Genomic DNA, 18,793 nt, shown 5'->3' with positions numbered 1-18,793 from the left:
TTCAACTGTTCTGCCTTACTATTATTCAACCATGCTGGTCATTTATGAACATTTGAACATCTTGGCCACGTTCTGTTATAATCTCCACCCTGTACAGCCAGAAGAGGACTGGCCACCCCACATATGCTCTCTCTAATTCTCTCTTTCTTTCTCTCTCTCGGAGGACCTGAGCCCTAGGACCGTGCCCCAGGACTACCTGACATGATGGCTCCTTGCTGTCCCCAGTCCACCTGACTGTGCTGCTGCTCCAGTTTCAACTGTTCTGCCTTATTATTATTTGACCATGCTGGTCATTTATGAACATTTGAACATCTTGGTCATGTTCTGTTATAATCTCTACCCGGCACAGCCAGAAGAGGACTGGCCACCCCACATAGCCCGGTTCCTCTCTAGGTTTCTTCCTAGGTTTTGGCCTTTCTAGGGAGTTTTTCCTAGCCACTGTGCTTTTACACCTGCATTGTTTGCTGTTTGGGGTTTTAGGCTGGGTTTCTGTACAGCACTTTGAGATATCAGCTGATGTACGAAGGGCTATATAAATAAATTTGATTTGATTTGATATATAATATGACATTTGTAATGTCTTTACTGTTTTTAAACTTCTGTATGTGTAATGTTTACTGTTAATTTTTGTTGTTTTTCACTTTATATATTCACTTTGTATGTTGTCTACCTCACTCGCTTTGGCAATGTTAACACATGTTTCCCATGCCAATAAAGCCCTTGAATTGAATTGAATTGAAAATTGAGTTGCACCACGTTCTTACCTGGTGGATGTTGGTGGCTCCCTCTATCGTCGCAATCGGGTGGATCTGCGTGTAGCAGAGCAGATAAACCAGAATACGCCATACACTCACCTAGATGAGCTGGATCACAGTCCTGGCCTAAGGGTAAGGGGTGCAGAATTGAGACATGGGCCAACTGAAGGTGAGGCTTCTACCCCACCAAGCTTTCCAGCTCGTGCCCCTAATCCTACCCCTGTCAGAGCCAATACTTACTCACGGGTGGGTCGGCTGTGCAAGCCACCGGACAGGCTTACTCTGTAAGCAAGGGACTGTTAACTTGCCCTCGGTTAATTCAAATCTATATTTGTTCTTAAATAATTAAATTGAAATTAAAAAAGGAAGATGACAACTGAAGTAAAAAAGAAAATGTAATGCTTTTTCTATTGTTATGACTTCTATTGAAAAGGATGATGTTACGGAGTCTAGTTGATAGGTAATCGACTAGACGGACTGTTCCCCGGGACTCCAGTTGTTGCCATTCGTACAATGCACAAACAAGGCTATTGAACCTGACATTGGTGTCTGTCGTTATTCCTTTATCTAACATATCATACTGAAACAATGTTGTGGGGTTTTACCTGTAGTCCTAGTCTACAATGAAATCACAGTGTTTTGAACAATCATTTTGGTTACGTCCCTTTGATTTGATAAACTTTCAAAAACACCACTAGTATAGGCTAAGTCATTTTATGTTAGGACCTATTTGTTTATAATTTTATAGCATACCCTACCCCAAATTCAGTCAGTCAGTCAGTTGGTCAATCAGTCAGACATCATGTTTGTTCATAGGCTATCCCTGGTCAACTGTCAGCTCGTGCGCTACTTGCATGTAGGCTATGACAGGGTATGAGGTGCGCGTGGTGTTTAACTTTAAAGAGCTCCGCTATGGAGTGGACTTGTGAGTCAGTGTCAAGGTCATTTTCTATCCTAATGATAATAACTGACAAACAATAGCTCTGACCAATTCCCGAGGTTTGTAAGACCATGGGTATAATAATAATTAGTCAAAGACTCAGCTTATGCAAAAGGTTAGTACAGTTTATTCAGAGAACGTTCTGGCGTGTATAGTACAAAGCAATTAATATTATACTGACTTCTCACGCCCACACATTCACACAACCATACGCACAACCATACACACATGTCCTGCTACGCACATTAGTGGCCTTGTCCTTGAGACGTACTCCCCGTTCTCTCCCAAATCTCTAGTCAGGTCGGCACCAAACCCAGGCAGTCTGTGTTTAAAATACCATAAAGACATATTGTTTTACCCTAATTCTGACTAGGACTACACATTTATTGATTATGATTTTATACATTCTAATCAATTCCATACATTCATATGTTTCAGGGAGGAATATTCTAATCATTCAATTAACAGACAATTCTCACCTATCAGTCAGTCAATACATCCACACAGTGAACCACACTGGATACGCACTCGTATTAGGTGGTGGTTTTAAAAACTGCAACAGCTGATAGGAACATAACAAGTAAGTATCCTATATTTTGTTCATAGCCTATAGAGGCTATGGAAGTATTTCTTTGAGAGGTAGACAATTATGCACACCTCTGATTTCACTTCACACATTTTCTGTTTCTAAATGTGTGTCTGATGGCCATATGATCTGTCACAGTAGGTCGGTAGACTATATTTTACTTTAGCCTTCTTCTCTTAGGCTATTTGTCTCTGCATTCCCATCTCTTTGCCACTCAGGGCTCTCTCTCTCCTATCGCACCTATCGGATGATGGTTTTACTCCATGGCTGGAGACTTCTCCAGTGCCTTTGTATGCTGCTCTCTCCACCGCCTCCTCCAACACCATGCCCAACTTTTTGATCGGAACCGACGGGAGCGGGGGAGTGTGGCTCGGCGGCTTCATGGCTCCCGGTAACCTGGACGAGATCGACTCTGGCTGCTGGGACTTGTCTTCCCTCATGGTGATACAGACACGGCGGCTGCGCCTGGCGGACAGCCGGGGCGCACTGTGGGATTTCATGACATACCTGCGCACGTCGCAGAAGCACAACGAGCTATTACTAGAGCTCACGCAGCACTTCTGGGCCATGTACGTGGACTGCATGCTGTTCCGCGCGCACGGACTGGGGGAAGCGTGGCTTCAGCACAACGCTGTCCAAGCTGCGTGTCATGGAAGTCTCCCCAAATTATGCACAGAATAACGCATAGAGCGAGTGTTGTCTTTAGGCACAAGACTATGCGTAGACCTACTTCAAGTGTGACAAGAGTTTCAGATGAACCATTCTAATCTACCACCCTCCCGATCTAGTGTTTTATTATTTAGAGTTCTCCGATAGGTGGCTGAAAAAGATTGGATGTGTATGAACAGTTCTTAGCACCATGAGTAGCCTACACCGAGGACATGGCCTTTAATATGGCTCTTTGAAGAGATATGCAAGTAAGTCAGACACATTCAAATCTGAAAAGTTGTCTGAAGTCAAGTTTATAGCCTAATTTCATATCCCATCTGTTGTGTGGACCCCCGTGATATGCATTAGGAAAGTCTGCTGCATTATCGCCACATTTTCAAGAAACTCAATGTTACTTTTCAGCTGATGCGTTGTTAATCATTTTGAAAAATAACAATAAAGAAAGTTGCACAATTTATATTTCTCAAAGTTATTTATTGGACAACCAACGTTTGGCAGTCCATTGGAATGTTTATCCGTGTATAGGACTATGTCAAAATAACATTGAGCCCTATAGGAGGCTTTATACCAGTAGATTATTCTCACATAGGGAAGAGCAGGAAGCCACTGAAGGTACTGTGGTTAGAACCATCGTCATACACTGCCCAGCCGTTGGGAATGCGCATATGGACCGTATCTCCCTTTTACAGATGCAGAGTCACTCCATTGCACACATACTCATTCCCAGCATTGTAATACTGACCATTATGCAATATTCTCTGGCCATTCCTGTACATGTTTAGACCCCCACTAAATGAGATTTCATTATAAATCATAGAGAATCGGAAGTAGTAGACTCCTCTCACTGGTGCTGTGAAGATACCTGCATCAGAAGGAAGCAGAGAGAGATCAACAACACTGTCATTTTCTCATGGGCCTTGTAGGAGAGCATCAACAACGTAATGTATCATGGGTAAATTGTGACTGACTGATCTACAAATAAAATAGACTAGTTATTTATGATGCAAGTTGATTTGTAGATCAGTCAGTCGACAGCCGCCTACACTGTCGACTGCAATGTTGAACAAGCCCATGGACATTGGAGCAGCATGTTTAGTGATCGTGGACTCTGCCACTGGCCCACTTGGACATGTGTATTGATGTGTAAGCAGTAACTACCTGTATTTGGGTTGTAGGTGTTGCTGACGTTTGTGAAGACCTTGGTGTAGATCAGTTGGGTTTCAGTATTGAAAGATCCTACTTTTCCTGAGTTAGTCAAACCAGCAGAGAAGACCACCTTTGGTTTCTGGTGTCCTTTGACAGCTCTTTGGTCTTGGCCATAGTGAAGTTTGGAGTGTGACTGTTTGAGGTTGTGGACAGGTGTCTTTTATACTGATAACAAGTTCAAACAGGTTCCATTAATACAGGTAATGAGTGGAGGACAGAGGAGTCTCTTAAAGAAGTTTCAGGTCTATGAGAGCCAGAAATCTAGCTTGTTTGTAGGTGACCAAATACTGATTTTCCACCATCATTTGCAAATAAATTAATAAAAAATCCTACAATGTGATTTTCTGGATTTTTTTCTCATTTTGTCTGTCATAGTTGAAGTGTACCTATGATGAAAATTACAGGCCTCTCTCATCTTTTTAAGTGGGAGAACTTGCACAATTGGTGGCTGACTAAATACTGTTTTGCACCACTGCATGTCAAGTTGAGGGTGTGTGCAATTGGCATGCTATCTGAAGGAATGTTAGTTTCTCTACCATAAGCCACCTCCAATGTCATTTTAGAGAATTTAGCAGTATGTCCAACCGTCTTCACAACTGCAGACCATGTGTAACCACGCCAGCCCAGGACCTCCACAACAGGCTTCCTCACCTGCGGTATCATCTGAGATCAGTCACCCTTTTGTTGGGAAAAAACTCATTCTAATTGGCTGGGCCTGGCTCCAGGTGGGTGTGCCTATGCCCACCCATGACTGCGCCCCTGCCAAGTCATGTGAAATCCAAAGATTAGAGGCATAATTTATTTATTTTAATTTTGTCTGATTTTCTTATATGAACTGTAAGTAAAATTGTTCAAATGATTGCATGTTGCATTTATACTTTTGTTCAGAATAGATTTTTATTGGGTCTATTGGTATGTCAAAGAAACATTTGGTGTTCTTGGGGACCAATAGGGCCTAGATGATTGTGACAAATTTCACAAGTTTGGCTTCTCACCATCTGACGAACCCGTTGGAAGGGGTAGCATTGATTGGCATGAGGGTTGATGTGGATGGTGGTCGGGGAGGCCTGCCCCCACTCATGGATTGGGGTTGGTATCTGGCCTTCTGGCTGGGTCAGCCTCCATTTGCACAACAAGTAGTTGTTGCTGAGCCTGCTGGCAGGGTCAACCTCCAGCCGTAGGCCGTGGTGGCCCCTCCCAGAAGGGAACCAAGGTTGAACTGGCTGCTCCCATTGTGCAAGAAGCCTGAGGAGTCGAGGTTGTGCTGAGCCTGCTTGTGGCGCTAACCCCCAAGTGTAGCCAGTCATGGACCAGGGTTGAGCTGGCCTGCCTTAGCACAGGGTGTGTAGAGTCAAGAAACAGCATGCATTTGTCATACAGACTGTTTGTAAGACTGATGTACAAAGGCATGAAGATGGATGCAGTTTAAATACTATGAGGGTGGTTGATTATTGAGATTGACTTGTAGCTAATGAAGATTGGATGTAGGTGAGCAAATTGGCATGGTCACACTATGACCATTTAAGGAGTTCCTTGCTAGTAGCCCACGGTTCTAATATGGGTGTCTGGGCCCATATATGGATTTCCTGCCAATATTGTATTTTTTTATTAATTTAATTTTCAATGTCAGTTAAAGAACAAATCCTAAATTTCAATGATGGCCTAGGGACAGTGGGTTAACTGTCTTGTTCAGGGGCAGAACGACAGATTTCTACCTTGTCGGCTAGGGGATTCGATCTTGCAACCTTGGTTACTAGTCCAATCCTCTAACCACTAGACCACCTGCCACCCCACTATGAATGTTCACTACAATCTAGCGTCATCAAATTGATCAATTTATCCCGTTCTTGAACCAGAAGAAGCCGCGCGATGGTCTGAGCGCGCGCTCTTTGCCGAGCCTACGAATCTGTGCTCGCGCCCTACACATGCCCTACCAGTGCAGCGCGAATGAACGAGTTTCGATGTGACGCTGAAGTCAAACCAGAGAGGAAGAGAGATGCCCAACTCCGCGTAAAATCTGTCACCCTCCACCAGCTGGCGATTTTCCCTTGTTTCGCCTACAAAGCAATACGTTTTTGAATGGCGATCAATGAGTGTCAGATTTTGTCAACTATAATATAATAAATAATAATATATAATATATGCCATTTAGCAGACGCTTTTATCCAAAGCGACTTACAGTCATGTGTGCATACATTCTACGTATGGGTGGTCCCGGGGATCGAACCCACTACCCTGGCGTTACAAGCGCCATGCTCTACCAACTGAGCTACAGAAGGACCAACTAAAAACATGAATAGCTCATTTGCTACGTAAGGTATATTTGATCGAATATTACGTTTCGTAATGCTTAAGTTCTTCGGAGTGTACTAATTTAAGTAGGACAATTTTGTATGATGTCTTTTTATTTTGTCAAATTGATCTTTTTCCACCCTTACCACCCTACAGTAGGTGGCGGCATGCACCTCTAACGCTTGTTTGCGGACCGCCATAATACAATAGAAGAAGCAGCAGCAGGAGGAGGAGGAGGAGGAGGAGGAGGAGAAGGATAGGCGGGAGCTAGACAGACCGCGGTGCCGCTTTGTGGACAACGACTCCCATTGTAGGGCGGAGAGACGTGTATCTTGTCAGTAATCCATAGTCTTTGGTCAAACACAGAAACCGGGTTCTCTCCTCCTGAAGCAAGGACATCTGTCCTTGAGGTGGATAGATAAAAGTATCGGGTGACATTAGTAGCATATTCAGGATTGGATGCTGTCATTAATGATTAAAACACATCTCATCAGACATTATCTGTTCACTGCAGAGCGAGAGAGAGAGAAGCTGAGAGTGAGTGAGGGAGGTGGTATGTGTGTCATCTCGATAGAGCCTCCCACCGGCGACTGCATATATACTGTGAGAGCGGCGGCCGTCGGCCGTACAGAGGAGTGATTGGGAGATATAGAGATACATCGTACCGAGGTAAGTAGCCTACAGAGCTGCCGCTTCAGAGCTGAGGGATGGTGTTGCTGCTTTCTCTTGGAGGGATGCGGAGAGCTAGAGGATGGCCGGGAGTGTCTGACATAAATTATAGGTAGTACCCTACAAGGATGATGAAATTGTCGCTTATTCGCATGTGCGCCCGCGTACGATGGAATCACTCTCAAGATCACGGATGGGGAGAGACAGTAGCATACCCTATAGCAGCCTAAAATCGCAGTATCTTTTAGACTAGAGAAGTCCTGTGATGGGCGGTAATTGTGTAATCCACAAGCCTATTTGAAGAGAATGTAACATTGATTACAGTAACAATCATACATTTTTGCCTCAGAAATATGACAAATTTTCTAAATTTTTATTGTGGTATAGGCATAGTTAGCCAAATGGAGGGTTGAATTAAGCCCTGTTTATACCTGGTGCTAACATGCACACTTTGTCCTCATTCTGATTGTGCCCACATTTGTAGACAGGTATAGACGATTAACAGCCACATTGTGATCCGATCTTCCTGACCACCTTTGGAGGCAGTCAGGCACACAAACCAAACCATTTAAATCATCAATGCCTCTAAACTCATTGTCAGGTAGCAGCACCATTGACTTTTGTAATCAGTAAATGTCTTTAAATACATATTATTATTATCTGTCAAATAACAGCTAATCTGGCTACAATGCGGACACAGTGGATGAATAAGAGACACATTTTAATACAATCTGTAAACAAAACAAACCATAAGCAGATAGTGATTGGATCATATTGATCAGATCCCCAAACTCACGTTAGTGCATGGTGTAAACAAGGCTTTACAGTACAAGAACAGCTAAAAATCAGCTAAAACAGATCAAATAGCTATTAGGCTGATTTATTTCAAACATTCCAGCTCAGAATACCAACCTGATGCAGTTGGCTTTATATCAGCACTTTCACATGCAGAGAATACTAAAGCATCTCCACGGTAACCAAATTATGCTTTGACTCAGATTTTTCACTTTAAAATGTATGCCAAACAAAAACCATTGATTTCAAAGTTTAACAAATAGAGTTCTTTGAACAATTTACACAGCAAACTTAACAAAAAACACATTTACTGGGAGAACTGTGCAGATGCTGAGAGAGAAAACAGCCAAAGGTAATGATAGACTATTGAATATCCCACCATTGATATTCCGACACAGTACAAAGTTCATGGCACCTGTACAAAGTTGGAACTTGTTATTTTTAACAGCGAATAAAAGTCATGAAAATATGTAATGTTTTTTTTCCTATTTAACATTTGATTCTTTATTCCTGTTTACACTTAAAAGGTACAGGCTTTGTACAGGTGCAGATACTGAGTGATTTTTGCCCTGAGAGTAACAAAATTGTTTATCTGATGTAACAAGTGTCCCCTGGCTTGTTAAGTTGATAGGGAATTGACCCCAACCCTGGCACTGCCACCTAACCCATTCAGCCCTGGTACTGAACCTAACCCATTCAACCCTGGCACTGCCACCTAACCCATTCAACCCTGGTACTGAACCTAACCCATTCAACCCTGGTACTGAACCTAACCCATTCAACCCTGGCACTGCCACCTAACCCATTCAACCCTGGTACTGAACCTAACCCATTCAACCCTGGCACTGCCACCTAACCCATTCAACCCTGGTACTGAACCTAACCCATTCAACTCTGGTACTGCCACCTAACCCATTCAACCCTGGCACTGAACCTAACCCATTCAACCCTGGCACTGAACCTAACCCATTCAACCCTGGTACTGAACCTAACCCATTCAACCCTGGTACTGAACCTAACCCATTCAACCCTGGTACTGCCACCTAACCCATTCAACCCTGGCACTGCCACCTAAACCCATTCAACCCTGGCACTGAACCTAACCCATTCAACCCTGGTACTGCCACCTAACCCATTCAACCCTGGCACTGCCACCTAACCCATTCAACTCTGGCACTGCCACCTACCTAACCCATTCAACCCTGGCACTGAACCTAACCCATTCAACCCTGGCACTGCCACCTAACCCATTCAACCCTGGTACTGAACCTAACCCATTCAACCCTGGTACTGAACCTAACCCATTCAACCCTGGCACTGCCACATAACCCATTCAACCCTGGTACTGAACCTAACCCATTCAACCCTGGCACTGAACCTAACCCATTCAACCCTGGTACTGAACCTAACCCATTCAACCCTGGCACTGAACCTAACCCATTCAACCCTGGTACTGAACTGAAACCATTCAACCCTGGCACTGAACCTAACCCATTCAACCCTGGCACTGAACCTAACCCATTCAACCCTGGTACTGAACCTAACCCATTCAACCCTGGCACTGCTACCTAACCCAATCAACCCTGGCACTGCCACCTAACCCATTCAACCCTGGTACTGCCACCTAACCCATTCAACCCTGGCACTGCCACCTAACCCATTCAACCCTGGCACTGCCACCTAAACCATTCAACCCTGGCACTGAACCTAACCCATTCAACCCTGGTACTGCCACCTAAACCATTCAACCCTGGCACTGAACCTAACCCATTCAACCCTGGTACTGCCACCTAACCCATTCAACCCTGGCACTGCCACCTAACCCATTCAACCCTGGCACTGCCACCTAACCCATTCAACCCTGGCACTGAACCTAACCCATTCAACCCTGGCACTGAACCTAACCCATTCAACCCTGGTACTGCCACCTAACCCATTCAACCCTGGCACTGCCACCTAACCCATTCAACCCTGGCACTGCCACCTAACCCATTCAACCCTGGCACTGAACCTAACCCATTCAACCCTGGTACTGCCACCTAACCCATTCAACCCTGGCACTGCCACCTAACCCATTCAACCCTGGTACTGCCACCTAACCCATTCAACCCTGGCACTGAACCTAACCCATTCAACCCTGGTACTGCCACCTAACCCATTCAACCCTGGTACTGCCACCTAACCCATTCAACCCTGGTACTGAACCTAACCCATTCAACCCTGGTACTGCCACCTAACCCATTCAACCCTGGTACTGCCACCTAACCCATTCAACCCTGGCACTGCCACCTAACCCATTCAACCCTGGCACTGCCACCTAACCCATTCAACCCTGGTACTGCCACCTAACCCATTCAACCCTGGCACTGCCACCTAACCCATTCAACCCTGGCACTGCCACCTAAACCATTCAACCCTGGCACTGAACCTAACCCATTCAACCCTGGTACTGCCACCTAACCCATTCAACCCTGGCACTGCCACCTAACCCATTCAACCCTGGTACTGCCACCTAACCCATTCAACCCTGGCACTGAACCTAACCCATTCAACCCTGGTACTGCCACCTAACCCATTCAACCCTGGCACTGCCACCTAACCCATTCAACCCTGGTACTGCCACCTAACCCATTCAACCCTGGCACTGAACCTAACCCATTCAACCCTGGTACTGCCACCTAACCCATTCAACCCTGTTACTGCCACCTAACCCATTCAACCCTGGTACTGAACCTAACCCATTCAACCCTGGTACTGCCACCTAACCCATTCAACCCTGGTACTGCCACCTAACCCATTCAACCCTGGTACTGCCACCTAACCCATTCAACCCTGGTACTGCCACCTAACCCATTCAACCCTGGCACTGCCACCTAACCCATTCAACCCTGGCACTGAACCTAACCCATTCAACCCTGGCACTGAGCCTAACCCATTGAAACCTGGTACTGCCACCTAACCCATTCAACCCTGGCACTGAACCTAACCCATTCAACCCTGGCACTGAACCTAACCCATTCAACCCTGGTACTGAACCTAACCCATTCAACCCTGGTACTGAACCTAACCCATTCAACCCTGGCACTGCCACCTAACCCATTCAACCCTGGTACTGAACCTAACCCATTGAACCCTGGTACTGCCACCTAACCCATTCAACCCTGGCACTGAACCTAACCCATTCAACCCTGGCACTGAACCTAACCCATTCAACCCTGGTACTGAACCTAACCCATTCAACCCTGGTACTGCCACCTAACCCATTCAACCCTGGCACTGCCACCTAACCCATCCAACCCTGGCAGTGAACCTAACCCATTCAACCCTGGCACTGCCACCTAACCCATTCAACCCTGGCACTGCCACCTAACCCATTCAACCATGGTACTGGACCTAACCCATTCAACCCTGGCACTGCCACCTAACCCATTCAACCCTGGTACTGAACCTAACCCATTCAACCCTGGTACTGGACCTAACCCATTCAACCCTGGCACTGGACCTAACCCATTCAACCCTGGCACTGCCACCTAACCCATTCAACCCTGGTACTGGACCTAACCCATTCAACCCTGGCACTGGACCTAACCCATTCAACCCTGGCACTGCCACCTACCTAACCCATTCAACCCTGGCACTGCCACCTACCTAACCCATTCAACCCTGGCACTGCCACCTACCTAACCCATTCAACCCTGGCTCTGCCATCTACCTAACCCATTCAACCCTGGCACTGCCACCTACCTAACCCATTCAACCCTGGCACTGCCACCTACCTAACCCATTCAACCCTGGCTCTGCCACCTACCTAACCCATTCAACCCTGGCACTGCCACCTAACCCATTCAACCCTGGCACTGCCACCTAACCCATTCAACTCTGGCACTGCCACCTACCTAACCCATTCAACCCTGGCTCTGCCACCTACCTAACCCATTCAACCCTGACACTGCCACCTAACCCATTCAACCCTGGTACTGAACCTAACCCATTCAACCCTGGTACTGCCACCTAACCCATTCAACCCTGGCACTGTCACCTAACCCATCCAACCCTGGCAGTGAACCTAACCCATTCAACCCTGGCACTGCCACCTAACCCATTCAACCCTGGCACTGCCACCTAACCCATTCAACCATGGTACTGGACCTAACCCATTCAACCCTGGCACTGCCACCTAACCCATTCAACCCTGGTACTGAACCTAACCCATTCAACCCTGGTACTGAACCTAACCCATTCAACCCTGGCACTGGACCTAACCCATTCAACCCTGGCACTGCCACCTAACCCATTCAACCCTGGTACTGAACCTAACCCATTCAACCCTGGTACTGGACCTAACCCATTCAACCCTGGCACTGGACCTAACCCATTCAACCCTGGCACTGCCACCTACCCACCTAACCCATTCAACCCTGGCACTGCCACCTACCTAACCCATTCAACCCTGGCTCTGCCACCTACCTAACCCATTCAACCCTGGCTCTGCCACCTACCTAACCCATTCAACCCTGGCACTGCCACCTAACCCATTCAACCCTGGTACTGAACCTAACCCATTCAACCCTGGTACTGCCACCTAACCCATTCAACCCTGGCACTGCCACCTAACCCATCCAACCCTGGCAGTGAACCTAACCCATTCAACCCTGGCACTGCCACCTAACCCATTCAACCCTGGCACTGCCACCTAACCCATTCAACCATGGTACTGGACCTAACCCATTCAACCCTGGCACTGCCACCTAACCCATTCAACCCTGGTACTGAACCCATTCAACCCTGGTACTGAACCTAACCCATTCAACCCTGGTACTGGACCTAACCCATTCAACCCTGGCACTGGACCTAACCCATTCAACCCTGGCACTGCCACCCATTCAACCCATTCAACCCTGGTACTGAACCTAACCCATTCAACCCTGGTACTGGACCTAACCCATTCAACCCTGGCACTGCCACCTACCTAACCCATTCAACCCTGGCACTGCCACCTACCTAACCCATTCAACCCTTCAACCCCTGGCTCTGCCACCTACCTAACCCATTCAACCCTGGCTCTGCCACCTACCTAACCCATTCAACCCTGGCTCTGCCACCTACCTAACCCATTCAACCCTGGCACTGCCACCTAACCCATTCAACTCTGACACTGCCACCTAACCCATTCAACCCTGGTACTGAACCTAACCCATTCAACCCTGGTACTGCCACCTAACCCATTCAACCCTGGCACTGTCACCTAACCCATCCAACCCTGGCAGTGAACCTAACCCATTCAACCCTGGCACTGCCACCTAACCCATTCAACCCTGGCACTGCCACCTAACCCATTCAACCATGGTACTGGACCTAACCCATTCAACCCTGGCACTGCCACCTAACCCATTCAACCCTGGTACTGAACCTAACCCATTCAACCCTGGTACTGGACCTAACCCATTCAACCCTGGCACTGGACCTAACCCATTCAACCCTGGCACTGCCACCTAACCCATTCAACCCTGGTACTGAACCTAACCCATTCAACCCTGGTACTGGACCTAACCCATTCAACCCTGGCACTGGACCTAACCCATTCAACCCTGGCACTGCCACCTACCTAACCCATTCAACCCTGGCACTGCCACCTACCTAACCCATTCAACCCTGGCTCTGCCACCTACCTAACCCATTCAACCCTGGCTCTGCCACCTACCTAACCCATTCAACCCTGGCACTGCCACCTAACCCATTCAACCCTGGTACTGAACCTAACCCATTCAACCCTGGTACTGCCACCTAACCCATTCAACCCTGGCACTGCCACCTAACCCATCCAACCCTGGCAGTGAACCTAACCCATTCAACCCTGGCACTGCCACCTAACCCATTCAACCCTGGCACTGCCACCTAACCCATTCAACCATGGTACTGGACCTAACCCATTCAACCCTGGCACTGCCACCTAACCCATTCAACCCTGGTACTGAACCTAACCCATTCAACCCTGGTACTGGACCTAACCCATTCAACCCTGGCACTGGACCTAACCCATTCAACCCTGGCACTGCCACCTAACCCATTCAACCCTGGTACTGAACCTAACCCATTCAACCCTGGTACTGGACCTAACCCATTCAACCCTGGCACTGCCACCTACCTAACCCATTCAACCCTGGCACTGCCACCTACCTAACCCATTCAACCCTGGCTCTGCCACCTACCTAACCCATTCAACCCTGGCTCTGCCACCTACCTAACCCATTCAACCCTGGCTCTGCCACCTACCTAACCCATTCAACCCTGGCACTGCCACCTAACCCATTCAACTCTGGCACTGCCACCTACCTAACCCATTCAACCCTGGCACTGCCACCTACCTAACCCATTCAACTCTGGCACTGCCACCTACCTAACCCATTCAACCCTGGCTCTGCCACCTACCTAACCCATTCAACCCTGGCACTGCCACCTAACCCATTCAACTCTGGCACTGCCACCTACCTAACACATTCAACCCTGGCACTGCCACCTACCTAACCCATTCAACTCTGGCACTGCCACCTACCTAACCCATTCAACCCTGGCTCTGCCACCTACCTAACCCATCAACCCTGGCACTGCCACCTAACCCATTCAACTCTGGCACTGCCATCTACCTAACCCATTCAACCCTGGCACTGCCACCTAACCCATTCAACTCTGGCACTGCCACCTACCTAACCCATTCAACCCTGTCTCTGCCACTTACCTAACCCATTCAACCCTGGCACTGCCACCTACCTAACCCATTCAACCCTGGCACTGCCACCTACCTAACCCATTCAACCCTGGCACTGCCACCTACCTAACCCTTTCAACCCTGGCACTGCCACCTACCTAACCCATTCAACTCTGGCACTGCCACCTACCTAACTCATTCAACTCTGGCACTGCCACCTACCTAACCCATTCAACCCTGGCACTGCCACCTACCTAACCCATTCAACCCTGGCACTGGACCTAACCCATTCAACCCTGGCACTGCCACCTACCTAACCCATTCAACTCTGGCACTGCCACCTACCTAACCCATTCAACTCTGGCACTGAACCTAACCCATTCAACCCTGGCTCTGAACCTAACCCATTCAACCCTGGCACTGAACCTAACCCATTGAACTCTGGCACTGCCACCTACCTAACCCATTCAACCCTGGCACTGCCACCTACCTAACCCATTCAACCCTGGCACTGCCACCTACCTAACCCATTCAACTCTGGCACTGCCACCTACCTAACCCATTCAACCCTGGCTCTGAACCTAACCCATTCAACCCTGGCACTGCCACCTAACCCATTCAACCCTGGTACTGCCACCTAACCCATTCAACCCTGGTACTGAACCTAACCCATTCAACCCTGGTACTGCCACCTAACCCATTCAACCCTGGCACTGCCACCTAACCCATTCAACCCTGGTACTGAACCTAACCCATTGAACCCTGGTACTGCCACCTAACCCATTCAACCCTGGCACTGAACCTAACCCATTCAACCCTGGCACTGAACCTAACCCATTCAACCCTGGTACTGAACCTAACCCATTCAACCCTGGTACTGCCACCTAACCCATTCAACCCTGGCACTGTCACCTAACCCATTCAACCCTGGTACTGAACCTAACCCATTCAACCCTGGTACTGCCACCTAACCCATTCAACCCTGGCACTGCCACCTAACCCATCCAACCCTGGCAGTGAACCTAACCCATTCAACCCTGGCACTGCCACCTAACCCATTCAACCCTGGCACTGCCACCTAACCCATTCAACCATGGTACTGGACCTAACCCATTCAACCCTGGCACTGCCACCTAACCCATTCAACCCTGGTACTGAACCTAACACATTCAACCCTGGTACTGGACCTAACCCATTCAACCCTGGTACTGGACCTAACCCATTCAACCCTGGTACTGGACCTAACCCATTCAACCCTGGTACTGAACCTAACCCATTCAACCCTGGTACTGAACCTAACCCATTCAACCCTGGTACTGGACCTAACCCATTCAACCCTGGTACTGCCACCTAACCCATTCAACCCTGGCAGTGAACCTAACCCATTCAACCCTGGCACTGCCACCTAACCCATTCAACCCTGGCACTGCCACCTAACCCATTCAACCATGGTACTGGACCTAACCCATTCAACCCTGGCACTGCCACCTAACCCATTCAACCCTGGTACTGAACCTAACCCATTCAACCCTGGTACTGGACCTAACCCATTCAACCCTGGCACTGCCACCTAACCCATTCAACCCTGGTACTGAACCTAACCCATTCAACCCTGGTACTGGACCTAACCCATTCAACCCTGGAACTGGACCTAACCCATTCAACCCTGGCACTGCCACCTACCTAACCCATTCAACCCTGGCACTGCCACCTACCTAACCCATTCAACCCTGGCACTGCCACCTACCTAACCCATTCAACCCTGGCTCTGCCACCTACCTAACCCATTCAACCCTGGCTCTGCCACCTACCTAACCCATTCAACCCTGGCTCTGCCACCTACCTAACCCATTCAACCCTGGCACTGCCACCTAACCCATTCAACTCTGGCACTGCCACCTACCTAACCCATTCAACCCTGGCACTGCCACCTACCTAACCCATTCAACTCTGGCACTGCCACCTACCTAACCCATTCAACCCTGGCTCTGCCACCTACCTAACCCATTCAACCCTGGCACTGCCACCTAACCCATTCAACTCTGGCACTGCCACCTACCTAACACATTCAACCCTGGCACTGCCACCTACCTAACCCATTCAACTCTGGCACTGCCACCTACCTAACCCATTCAACCCTGGCTCTGCCACCTACCTAACCCATCAACCCTGGCACTGCCACCTAACCCATTCAACTCTGGCACTGCCACCTACCTAACCCATTCAACCCTGGCACTGCCACCTAACCCATTCAACTCTGGCACTGCCACCTACCTAACCCATTCAACCCTGGCTCTGCCACCTACCTAACCCATTCAACCCTGGCACTGCCACCTACCTAACCCATTCAACCCTGGCACTGCCACCTACCTAACCCATTCAACCCTGGCACTGCCACCTACCTAACCCTTTCAACCCTGGCACTGCCACCTACCTAACCCATTCAACTCTGGCACTGCCACCTACCTAACTCATTCAACTCTGGCACTGCCACCTACCTAATCCATTCAACCCTGGCACTGCCACCTACCTAACCCATTCAACCCTGGCACTGGACCTAACCCATTCAACCCTGGCACTGCCACCTACCTAACCCATTCAACCCTGGCACTGCCACCTACCTAACCCATTCAACTCTGGCACTGCCACCTACCTAACCCATTCAACTCTGGCACTGAACCTAACCCATTCAACCCTGGCTCTGAACCTAACCCATTCAACCCTGGCACTGAACCTAACCCATTGAACTCTGGCACTGCCACCTACCTAACCCATTCAACCCTGGCACTGCCACCTACCTAACCCATTCAACCCTGGCACTGCCACCTACCTAACCCATTCAACTCTGGCACTGCCACCTACCTAACCCATTCAACCCTGGCTCTGAACCTAACCCATTCAACCCTGGCACTGCCACCTAACCCATTCAACCCTGGTACTGCCACCTAACCCATTCAACCCTGGTACTGAACCTAACCCATTCAACCCTGGTCACTGCCACCTAACCCATTCAACCCTGGCACTGCCACCTAACCCATTCAACCCTGGTACTGAACCTAACCCATTGAACCCTGGTACTGCCACCAACCCATTCAACCCATTCAACCCTGGCACTGAACCTTCAACCCATTCAACCCTGGCACTGAACCTAACCCATTCAACCCTGGTACTGCCACCTAACCCATTCAACCCTGGCACTGAACCTAACCCATTCAACCCTGGCACTGAACCTAACCCATTCAACCCTGGCACTGCCTAACCCATTCAACCCTGGTACTGCCACCTAACCCATTCAACCCTGGTACTGCCACCTAACCCATTCAACCCTGGCACTGCCACCTAACCCATTCAACCCTGGTACTGAACCTAACCCATTCAACCCTGGTACTGCCACCTAACCCATTCAACCCTGGCACTGCCACCTAACCCATTCAACCCTGGCACTGCCAACCTAACCCATTCAACCCTGGCCTGCCACCTTTCAACCCTGGCACTGCCACCTAACCCATTCAACCCTGGCACTGCCACCTAACCCATTCAACCCTGGTACTGAACCTAACCCATTCAACCCTGGCACTACCACCTAACCCATTCAACTCTGGCACACCTACCTAACCCATTCAACCCTGGCTCTGCCACCTACCTAACCCATTCAACCCTCACCCTGGCACTGCCACCTAACCCATTCAACCCTGGCACTGCCACCTACCTAACCCATTCAACCCTGGCACTGCCACCTACCTAACCCATTCAACCCTGGCACTGCCACCTAAACTCATTCAACTTGGCACTGCCACCTACCTAATCCATTCAACCCTGGCACTGCCACCTAACCCATTCAACCCTGGTACTGGACCTAACCCATTCAACCCTGGCACTGCCACCTACCTAACCCATTCAACCCTGGTACTGCCACCTACCTAACCCATTCAACCCTGGTACTGGACCTAACCCATTCAACCCTGGTACTGAACCTAACCCATTCAACCCTGGTACTGGACCTAACCCATTCAACCCTGGTACTGAACCTAACCCATTCAACTCTGGTACTGCCACCTAACCCATTCAACCCTGGCACTGAACCTAAACCCATTCAACCCTGGCACTGCCACCTAACCCATTCAACCATGGTACTGGACCTAACCCATTCAACCCTGGCACTGCCACCTAACCCA

The 18,793-nt window shown here is 48.8% G+C and overlaps 2 protein-coding genes across 3 annotated transcripts in view; both read left to right on the top strand.

The window, feature by feature from the left end:
- Positions 1-618: 618 nt before the first annotated feature.
- LOC123997390 (protein FAM237B-like) lies at positions 619-3,405 on the top strand. Its single transcript, XM_046301562.1, has one exon. It carries the CDS (start codon positions 2,606-2,608, stop codon positions 2,960-2,962), a length of 357 nt encoding a protein of 118 aa, XP_046157518.1. The 5' UTR covers positions 619-2,605; the 3' UTR covers positions 2,963-3,405.
- Positions 3,406-6,753: 3,348 nt separating this feature from the next.
- LOC123998265 (oxidative stress-induced growth inhibitor 2-like) overlaps positions 6,754-18,793 on the top strand; it is a 30,343-nt gene continuing 18,303 nt past the window's right edge. For both annotated transcript variants that reach the window (XM_046303322.1, XM_046303323.1), the window contains exon 1: positions 6,754-7,117. The gene's annotated coding sequence lies outside the window, so the exon portion shown is untranslated. The remainder of the gene's footprint in view (positions 7,118-18,793) is intronic.

This window comes from Oncorhynchus gorbuscha, linkage group LG15 (genome assembly GCF_021184085.1).
Source record: "Oncorhynchus gorbuscha isolate QuinsamMale2020 ecotype Even-year linkage group LG15, OgorEven_v1.0, whole genome shotgun sequence".
Taxonomy (NCBI): Eukaryota; Metazoa; Chordata; class Actinopteri; order Salmoniformes; family Salmonidae; genus Oncorhynchus; species Oncorhynchus gorbuscha.
Note: the sequence above shows the minus strand (reverse complement) of the source record. Positions and strands in the feature narration are given on the sequence as shown.